The 11,044-nt window shown below is 41.9% G+C and overlaps 1 protein-coding gene across 1 annotated transcript; it reads right to left on the bottom strand.

Annotated features, from left to right (window-relative positions):
* Window positions 1-135: 135 nt before the first annotated feature.
* On the bottom strand, window positions 136-10,961 carry pole2 (polymerase (DNA directed), epsilon 2). Its single transcript, XM_006632230.3, has 19 exons — window positions 10,835-10,961; window positions 10,042-10,142; window positions 9,626-9,701; window positions 9,060-9,137; window positions 8,441-8,534; window positions 7,697-7,771; window positions 7,236-7,319; window positions 6,640-6,696; window positions 6,196-6,244; window positions 5,358-5,430; window positions 4,790-4,962; window positions 4,085-4,174; window positions 3,507-3,561; window positions 2,397-2,456; window positions 1,922-1,999; window positions 1,676-1,784; window positions 1,168-1,344; window positions 705-772; window positions 136-358 (listed from the first exon to the last, which is right to left on the bottom strand). The coding sequence occupies exons 1-19, from the start codon at window positions 10,900-10,902 to the stop codon at window positions 340-342; spliced, it is 1,584 nt and encodes a 527-aa protein (XP_006632293.2). The 5' UTR covers window positions 10,903-10,961; the 3' UTR covers window positions 136-339.
* Window positions 10,962-11,044: the final 83 nt, after the last annotated feature.

Genomic DNA, 11,044 nt, shown 5'->3' with positions numbered 1-11,044 from the left:
TGTCAGCAGTTCCTTTTGGCAATTGTCAATAAAATAATCAGCACTTAAAAGAAATGATGCAATTGACAAGTTACTCTTCTAGTTCTTATAGGCCTTTGTGCACTTTTTGTTTAAAAAAAAAGAAATTAGCAAGAATCCCGAGGAATTTAATTTTTTATTCCATTTCAAACAAGACTTCATGACTGCAAAGAAAAATAAAACCAATAAAATTCGGTTAGAACCCATTCTGTGTAATGGGTGAATATTATAGAAAATGACTGTACAGTTATTTTACATGAGGAGCACTTGATCCACACAAGCCTGCTCTCTGCTGGGTTCTGGACAGTAGCCCCCCCTCCTTTAAAGGCCTTGAAGTTTGCTGCAAAAGAAAAAAAACAGAGTAACGCCAAGGCTAACTGCAAAAAGCAAGACGCTTAGAAAACCAACATACTATGACCCGTAGTCTATTTTACACACACCAGGAAAGGTAGTTTTCTGGGCAGAAGGTAATTTATAGTAGCTGTTAAAAATGCCCAGTTTATAACCTGTAAATTTATGCTGTAGGTCTGCTAAATATCTGAATGTAATATTTCTTAAAAGTACACAAATGTTCACACAGAAATTGATTTATCCCCGAAGACAGTCAGAAATATGTGTGGGAAAAGACTGTGAGATCTCAGAAACTGTGACGGGCATAAATAAATGCAAGAGGAGCTTTTCTTTACCTGTCTTCAACTGTCTTGCTAGAGGGGTAGTAAACTTTAAAAGCAAAGCCACTTCTTGGAAAAGAACCCTAGAGAGCAGAAAAGACAAGGAAAGGGTTTCACTCTGTGCCAACACTGCACTTGTACTGTCAAGCCCGACACGGTATCTATTTCCAGAATTTCCTAACCTGTTTTATTCACATTTGTACGGAACCTCTCGTGAATTCTTCACACCAGAATACAGCAGGCAGCACTCCTCTTACAGCTACGAACTACGTTTCCTCGAGTAGAGTTCCAATATTTTGCCTTTCTGATATCGTCCAGGTAACAATTCATAATTAACATGAAAATGTAAAACTGAGAGTTTCTACCTCAGTTTTACGCTAAGTGCCTTTGAACAGTACCAGATTTCGTTCTTCGGCATAAAGTAAGTAAATTACAGCCTGACATTTCAAGATGCCCATAGAAACCCCGAATACTGTACCGGGTTAATGCAGAGGCTCTCTGTGTTTGCCATGTGGAAAGGATCATATTTGTCTGCAAACACAATGACATCAGGCAAAGGGTACACCCTCAGCGCATAGTCATACGCCCAGTACACTGGGCTGACGTAGAGTGGCAAGGGACTCAGGTGACCCTGTGACAGGATAGTTTTCACAAACTAGAGACCACACAGAAAAGGTACAAAAAACGTTAGCCGCATGGATGCTTAATTGAGCAGTAGAGAAAGCATGCACGAAAGCAGTAAAACAAAGCATGACTTGTATGGCTGTGGGGTGGTTATCACACGCTGGGCTTCATAAGGGCTAGAATTGTAAAGTACTCAATGCAAAACAGCAATTCATAGATTCATATATTAACGGCCTGGGGCTGTATTACACCTACATCTGTCCAGAGCAAGAGCCCCCCCAGCTTTGTCGAGAAGTGTCTATTTATTGTCCCTTTAAGCATTGCTTACAAATGCAGATATTCTCCCTCAAGGTCATACTCACATGGTTGGGAATATCTAAATTGCTGCTGGGAAACCTCACGCAGTTCCTGCACATCTTGTTCACCAGGTCTTCCCGGAAGACAACGATCTCCTGCGTGCAGTACTGGATTCTGACCCAAAAAAGGGGCAGGAAAGCCATTTCAATGCTGCAATGCAAAGCTTCAACGAGCTCGGAAACTAAATGTCCGTATTTTATGATCCGGGCCGGTGCAGGGATTACCAGCCAGCTTTCCGTCGTCGCCATTACCTGCAGGGATTCGTTGTAAACACTGAAAAAGGCACCTTTTGCCTGAACTCTTCAGTGATGTGCTCGGCAAGCGGGGGTCTGTGGACGGAAAATTACATTTCCATTAGGTTTACACAAAAGGCCATTTCCTCAAGCTGTGAAAGACTGACAGTTCGGCCATGTGTAATAGCCTTTCTAACGCAACAGCACCTTCTATCCCCTTAATGATGCAGTAAGTGTTGCGTGACATAAAAGGACTCGAGGTTGCACTGTTCATTATTCCAGGAAAAGGGAGCAATGCATAACTCAAAAGAGTTCTCTCCGATATAAATCACTTGGACACGAAAGGCCAAGAAAGTCACTGAAATATAAAGGGTGGAGACCCCAGGGAAAGAAAAGCACATGTCCCAGGCAAGCACCGTGTGGATACGGTACCACTGAGGAAGAGGACAAGAGCCCGAAGCCGTGAGCGGGCAGCACCGTTGCGGGTCCTCACCTGGGTAAAATCATACTGGGCCCAGGGTCCTCAGGGCCGGGGACAAACACGAAGCGGCTGCTGTCAACCGTAAAAAGGAAAATGTCAGTGCTTCCACAGAACACAGAAATGAAGAATAAGGACACTGTGGTTTCTCCTGGCATTGAACAACAAAATCAGATCCTGCTTCGTGGCTCAATTTTTCCTATTAGAACAGTTCCGTTCTGAGAGTCATTATGCAGACTACCCATTTCATTATCAAATTATTCATTATTATTACAGTCTTAATAAAATGCCTCACGCTACATAAAATCATCACTTAATTTGAATCAGTGTCTTGTTCGCCCGAAGAAATGGCATTATCTAGGAAATTCAAATTCAGTCTTGTTTATTTTGAGATTGATGTTTACAACCAACAATCAGGATTAGCGAAAACATCAAGCCGCCCAAGCAATAATACTGAATTATCGTAGCACCATGGCCTGCTTCACACTGCTTGAAGCTTTATCTTAATCTAGCATGTATTACTGCCAAATCCGCACTGATATGAAATTATTTTTGTATTTAACATGAGTCTATTAAAATGACTAAATATTTCAACCACTGAAATCAAATAAAAAACGAATCTAAAAAGTTTTTCAATTCACTTTATACGTGGGTGGTGCCAGCAAATCTGTCTGAATGGAGTTCGGCATTGTTTTTTTATGACGGAACTGATGGATGTTTATTTTTCCAAGTTGCCAGGCAAACACAAGGAGGAAGACTGAGCTGGATCTCCACTTCCTCCATCCTCACAATGACAGGGAAAGGCTGCCACAGTCCAGCACTGCTGGCCCAGACTATACCAGTCTGAGCTACACTCTTACAGCTGCATTGTACAGCTCAAACTACAGCGCCTGAAGGAGGAGATAAACAGCAGTTTCTGTCTGTGTCTTTATGGCAGCATAGGAAACTAAATAATTCTGATGGCAAGGAGCTAGTACTGTACATTTCCATCTAATGTGAAAAAACAGGCCAGTCATACCCTACATTCCTCAATACTTCAACACAACAGTAATATGAAGGTTCCTGCTAGATGCTTGCCGTCACCTCGGGTTCTACTGCAAGACAAGTTCATTAGAGAAAGCTCACCTTTTCTGGATGTTGGGATATTCACAGATCACATCAGCTAGTGCCTTCAATGACTCTGAAGCAAATCAACATCATTAGAAACCAGATCTGAGATTCTAAAAACAAAACAGCTTCAAAAGCCAATTTGTTTTGCAAAGTTAGCATAAATACAGCACAAGACTGCAAAGAACTGTGTCTTCATTAGTCATAGATGTTAATTCCATGATGAAAAGTAAAATGAAACAGAAATTACAATGCTTACACTCTGAAGCCTTGTCCAGCTGTGATAAGGCTCCAGATTCAAAATCTTGTTTCTGCTTTCGCTCAACTCTTCTTTTTACATTTCAGTGTGGAATTAACCTCTACTTGTTCTAGTAAGATATTTTGTTAGGAACAAAAACATTAAAACAAAACGGCCAGATGGGCAGAAGGACCTGTACGTGTGTGAAATAGAGATCAGTTTGAATTTTCAAACAGTTGAATCCCTTCTTGGAGAAAATGGAACAAACTATACACGGTAGAGAAGGGCGGGAAACATTTAACACAGGGTCCAAACATCATGTGCCCATTATTCATAGTTATTTTTCGCATCCGCTCACCTTTAAGGGATTTGATATGGCTTCTGCCATACGGGGCAGAAGAGAAGTTTCCACAGAAAATGAAGCAGGTGGGTGGCATGGCCGAGTATCCTGTGAAACATCAAGGGAAAACAGACCAAAAAAACTCGTAGCTGTGTCATACTTTAGTCACAGATTGAAGGCAGGATCAGTGACAAATAGGTCCTAACATGCAGGAGTCATTCTTAATGCACCAAAACAGCAACGTAAGTACCCAGTACCCTCTTGCCACTCCTCCGTCTTAAAATGACAGCTAATGACCTGACTTCAGTCACGGTCCTGCGCACAGATTATGACTAGCCACTGCCTTTCCTCTGTATGCTAATTTGAGTTTAGATAATGTCCTTCAGCAACACTGAGGGCTACTAAATTTCCCACAGGGCACTGCACTGAACACTCAAGACACAAAGCATGTAAATGAGCAATAATATACAATATATTTAAAAGTAAATCATTAGCTACATTACAATAATGAGACATTTTTAGCATTATTAAGCATATTTTTCCTTTAAATAGAGCTACAAATATTTTTTACACTTGATTTAGCTGATGAAGCGCTGTGAAGACAGGCCACGTTTAAGAGATTTGTGAGCAGAAGCTGGTGTAGTGCAGCCTCGCCACCACCAGATGTCGCTACACAGCTTCCAAATGTCTCGGCGCCTACTTTCCATTGTACGCCTATGCTACCTGAGAACATGATGTGAAGTTTCTCCAGAACCTCCACGCTGTCCAGCCAGACGTCTGAAACAAAGACAAACATGGCATCCTCATTCTCTTCTTCCAGCTGCTTCAGCTTAGCAGAGGCTTTTACGGACGTGGAAGAGGGGCCTCCAAAGAAATTAATGTCCCCGTAGTAAGCCCTGAAAACAAATCAAGCTGTGAGATCTAGTAATAAATAGCCAACTTCAGTCCATTTAAACACTCTTCTTTTAAAGACAGAAAAAAAGCCTGTATTGCAAACTGACAATATTTTCACCTGCGCAGTCACTGCCCTTCTCAGAACCTGTTATTAATTCGACTAAAGCCTCCAAACGGGAGGACTAAGTGAAATTGTTAAATGAAGTTATCAATAATAGAAAAAATGTTTTCAAAATTAATTCAAATTAGCTCCCTGCTTTAATGGCATCAGTTCTGAATATTAACTACAAGCTCCTGGAGTCTATTCTTTTCAGCAGTCTTCTACTGTCACTATGAAGGCCAATATACTGTAGCTCAACCACATATTTACAGTTCTCGGGGGGAAAAAAAAAATAACCTTGTTGTGCTTGACGGTTCAGTAGGTGGAAACCCAAAGGCGTTGACCTGAAACACAGAGTCCTCGTAACGCCCTGTATCAACAACATAGAGAGGTCAGTTACTTAGAAAAGCCCGTGTTCTAATACCCTTCCTCCCATAACACTTGTAAAGACAAGGAGAGCTGTGCTTTCAGACGCAACAACAGACCTAGAGCACTGTAAAGGGTGTTGGGTCTCCCGCTGGTGTAAGAAAGTGATTTTTATAGCTATGCTTACAAATGCATATTTGTAATTTGTAATTTGATATTCCGCTAAACATCTGGGCACCAACAATTCAAGCGAGGACTCCATGCTGAAAAGAGACTCTAAGCATGGAATAAGACTCTAAGAGAGACAGAGGTGTCTTTTATACTGGGGGGAAAACGAAAAGCTGTCCTGTCTGCAGTATGCAGTAAAGAATGCACTGCTTTTCCTTCGGGGTGACATTATCTTTTTGGTTTTCCTGAAATGGTATGAAGGAAGCGGTGTATGATCTTTTACTCAAGGCTAATGATCAAAAGCAGCCTGTAGAACATAAATATACAGCAAGCGTGCTCAACTGTAGCGGTTCTTATAGGTTTTTATCTCCGGCACCTAACAGACAGGGAGACAGGTCCAGCTGAACTAATTCTAAAATAATTATAACGACTATTTAGTGCAGAAGAGCTCAGATGGGGATGAAAGCCTGCAGACACTTTTGCCCTCTGAGACTGGAGTTGTACACCCCTGATTCAGGCTTTGGAAGGCTACAGAAAATATAGAGGAAAAGTTTCAATCATGTGCTACACGATTTTGATTTGCGTAACCATCCCACTTTACCTTCTGCCAAAACAAAACACGCTTCAGTGTACAGCCCACTATGAAACTGGTACAGAAGGGGTTAAGGAGAATTACTGTATTAAAGTTCATAATATTACAGATTAATACTGCTGAAATCAAAAGCTGAAATATGAAAAATAAAGCACTGTGTCAATGTCCCTTATTATATCATGAACACTCTTTAATTTTCCCATGGAGGAAATGAGTTAAATATATATTAAAACAACAAGGAGCTATGTCCTACAGCTGTTATTATTGCAATACTCTATTGAGATGCCGTTCTATCTCTCCGGCAGTTTTCACAAACGTGGAAAAATGCATTTTATATATGAGCAAGCCAGTCTCTTCGGGTTCCTTATTATACTAGATTGTCACCGATTGATGTTGTCATTGAGCTGACATTTATACCAGGAGCTGACTAAAAGGACAAGTTGAAAAGGATATCGCTTTGCTGAGGTTCAACTGCACAGCCCCACTGGGATCTTCTAGGTAGAACTTGCCCTAAAAAAATAAAACAGACGATACGTGCACACATAGGTAGTCACAAGTAAAAAAAAAAAAGAACATGACATCACATCAAAATAAGACAAATCATAATTAGGACAACTCCTGTTTCAAGGTTTGCTTTCAGATAAAAGTACGATCCTTGCTTATATCATGCAGTTTTCAATCCAAGTGCTGTAGTGAAAATCCCTAGAAAACAACTGTGTGTAAACCAAGTCCAAATGGCTTTAAGACGGGAAACACCACTTGGTAGCATTAAAAGTCACCATGACAAAAACATCTTTTTCTTTTTATATGCTGTGCCACTTGACTACTTTGTCACGTTTGAAGCATTTTTGAAACAGATGTCTTTGCAGCATCCCTTTGTGGTTATTTGGGAAATAGGCTTATAGTCCAGCCGTGACATCACTTCCACTAAAGCCCTGAACAGCAGGGAGGGTTCGGCTCTGCACAGGGGACATCATGTACAGATCATGTAGCCCGAACTCGCCGGCAAAGGGATTAGAGAAAAGCAGGCGCAACCTGGCTTGCCCTACCTCTTTGAGCTGTGTTACCATTCCCAGGACAATAACCTCCCCCAGCTTGGAGGTGCTTCCGAGAAGAGCCTCCACAGTCTTCAGCTGGAACAAAGCAAACAAGAAAGGCTCGTCATTAGGAATACAAGGCACGGGAAGGAGGAGCAAGCTTGTATGCCCTCGACGAGCAAATCTTAGGTACTCATGACAGAGACCTGATATAATCCTCCAAAATCTGAACTTTTAAAAGGGCCTTTATAGGATCATCCACTTGGGATCCCCATTTCCCCATAGCTGGTGGCCTGAAGTCATGCAACGTAGAAAGACGTTATAATCCCACTAATGAATCCCCCTAGAACTGCAATCAGCTGTTAGTGTCTAATCTGTGTCCTGGTTTGGAGTTAGGACAGCCATGCAGGAAAAAAGGACAAATGTCCATCTTAAGGTGAAGGCTTGCTACAGCATCAAGTCCAGATGCTCACCTGAAATTTGTTTCTGCCTTCTTCAGGCGCTGACCCAATAACAGGGGCGGTGAACAGTTCATGCCTGTGCGTCCGCTGACAAGACAGGGAATGAGAGAGGTATTTGAAACTAAACAGAACCCCTTCACTTAAAGCACAAAATATTTTACTTACAGTACATGTAACTTAAATCAATAGGTTTTTTAATTGTTGCTTTTAAATGACATATTCCAAACACTGAATTAATGACATTAAGATAATCTTTGCTACTACAAAAACGGATAAAAGTATCTTCTTTTAAAGCTGCTATTTTTGTACATATTTACCCAAGATTTCAATCACCTCAGCCACATTAGGGGAAAAATAAGACAAATGAACAACTGTACAATAGAGTTCCTGCTTAGAGACTTTATATATATGAAAATGACAACTTATTATTAACTAATAATTTATTATGAGTTTCATAATCCAGCTATGTTTTTATAGAGATAATATTAATGAAAAAAAATAAATTTCAGTGCTTCAGAAGCCCAAAAGCCTGATGCCTTCACTGTATCTATAACCGAAATTATCAGAGGCCATGCTGACGCAATGATCGCTTGCTCTGGACATAGAGGCCTACATGGCTCACTGGGAGATGAGTGGGTGTACTGGTGGGATTCTTGTGCTGGGAGCCTTTCTGATGGCAGGCCAGAGCTCACGGAGCCCTTCTGGAGCCCCATACAGTACAGGGACACCAGGCACCGTGGGGCTGAGAAGTCTAACCTGCTGCAGGATGGTATAGCGCTCTCTGAAGAGCTCCGCTTTGTCCCTGGCTCTGCCGCACAGACTGGGCGTTGGGTGGCTCGTCATGGCAAGGCTGGAAAAAAAACAAACAGTTTAAGATGTGTTTTTTTTTCTGCAGTGGGAAACCCCTAACAGACTGCGGTATAACCTCAACAACACCGTGAAGTTTAACTCAAACAGTTTCAGTCATGAAAACAACCTTCCAGTTTCAGGTTCACAGCCCTAACTACTACTCCACACTGCCGCCTCCTTAGCTAAAAGAAAAAATGTGGAAATTAAGGAGGTTACAGAGGCATTTGAGATCACTTTTCTATTAGTTTCACATCAGCATCTTTAATGTTATTTGTGAAAATTAATAACAGACCGCAGTATCAAATACTTTCTGGGCGGATTTTAATTTAGGGGTGCCCAGTGGTGACCCCACAGGCAGTGGCTCAGCACCACTGACGCCTAAGCCAAGCACAGACACCACCTGTCTGAACCTGTGGAACCTGCAATGCTGCTCAGCACCAATGGCAACAACACTTCGTCAGCAGGGTCAAACTAACCTGGCTCACGGCCTTTCTCTGCAGGTTTTTGTAGAATTTACAAAACTTACGGAATAAATTTCTTCCTCTCGGAGTTGTAGATGTATCGAGGCACATCGAAAGCTCCAATAATATTGAAGACGTGGTCTCTGGAGTTAAAGACATAGGGTGAAACTGTGAAAAGCAGCTATAAAACAAAACAGGAAAGCTTACACTTCACTGTTCCAATAAAAGTTTATTTAGAAAAGCATTACTAATGTCTACACTTTATGGCTATTACCCCAGTGTCCTGGCCAAATTTCCCACTGGCCTTTACCAGTCATGGCCTCCTAATCACCCCCATCTATGAACTGGCTTCATTACTCTGTTCTGAGCTGATGTGTGGGGAGTGAACTGGTGCATCATCCAGGTAGGGGCTGCACACTGGTGGTGGTGGAGGTGATCCCCATTACCTGTAAAGTGCTTTGAGTGGAGTGCCCAAAAAAGCACTATATAAGCGTAAGGAATTATTATTATTATTATTTACACTTCCCAGATTCTAGGTAATTATGTTGAATTTTCAAAAAGATTTGGAGCAGAAATATGCTGTTTGCGTTCGTCACCACTGACATTTTCCATCCCAGCAACAATTACTCACATGGTTTCATCACACGACTGACTGCACTCCTGAACTGCAGACTCCACCATGGCCAGCTCTATCATATTAGAGGACACTTTTGAGAAAGACAAAATGCTTTATTCACAGAAACAACGCCACAAAAAGGTGGAACAAATACAATCCCAAAACTCTGCTGTGCACTTTCACAATGATCAAGTGTTAAGAAGCTAATACACCTTCACTAATCACACTGTTCTCCATTCAGCAAATCAGGTGCTGTGTTTGCTACAGCCTACAATGTATAATTGTGACTATAGACTTGCCTCCCACAGAATCAAACACTCTATATTCCAACCCACAACAATTGTATGCCGTTTCCACACATAGGCAATAAAGCATTCTTCAGCTGATGCCTATGCAATAACAAGGACAGCAATAGGACATGTTTAACTCACATGGCTGCTTTTCCACAGCATCCAAGATTCGTTCAATAACATCTTCCAGCTCTTGCTCTTTAACGGACTCCAAAACCTCCACCAGGTACTTGCTGGCTTCGCTAAATTAAAAAAAAAAACAGGTTGCAAAAGTGAGTGAATGTATACCCCTGGCCTCAATTCTAAAGCTATTAGCTACTAGGCACTGCCCAGCCCTTCAGTGGTGTATGCAAACTTTATTTATATAGCTTTATTTTAAACTTTATTTTATATAGCGCCTTTAAAGGTGGCTTCTCAAACCCCTTATGAATGTCCCTCTCTTTACCTGAAATGTCCAATCGAACATTGTGAAAATACGAACAGCCCAAATCAGTGCTCCTCACTACTAGATCGACAATCTTCAGGTAACGGGATAACATCTGCACGCTGTCAGAAATTTCCAGGAGGGAAACGGCAGGGATTTCCAACGTCTTCAGACTAAAGGACTTCCTTACAAGAGCTCACTCACAAATATGTGGCGGCAGTTTCAAAGCAGCATCAAATGAAAAGAAATTACAACTGGTGCGTGAAAACAAAACATGTAAAGACGATAATAGTTAAAGATCTGCTTTATCTGAGCAGATCCGCTGCGTGAGTGCAAGTATACCCCCTCCTGAACCTGCCTGCGGACCCTTACAACACCAGGACACCCCCTAGATGTTGACTGTCCAGTCCCATCCCTAGCGCTGCTCTTCTCTACAGCCACGACAGCGGGGAAAACATGAACTTGAAAATAACCACTGAGAGCCAACGACCGATAACGAAATCTACTTACGGTCGGAGGATTAGTCCCCGCATTTTGAAACTTGAAGAAACCTTCTGCTTAACTTTACTACTCGCCATCTTCAACAATTCGCGCTAAATTCCCCCACTTCCGCTCCGCTCGCCACTCCCACAGGCGTCATTTTTTCTTCCTACCCTAATTCCTGTAGAGACACGCCCCCACGGAGGAGGAGGAGGGGGGGTAGAGAGGTGGACGGAGTGG

The sequence above is a fragment of the Lepisosteus oculatus genome, chromosome 8, assembly GCF_040954835.1.
Source record: "Lepisosteus oculatus isolate fLepOcu1 chromosome 8, fLepOcu1.hap2, whole genome shotgun sequence".
NCBI classification, from domain to species: Eukaryota; Metazoa; Chordata; class Actinopteri; order Semionotiformes; family Lepisosteidae; genus Lepisosteus; species Lepisosteus oculatus.
Note: the sequence above shows the minus strand (reverse complement) of the source record. Positions and strands in the feature narration are given on the sequence as shown.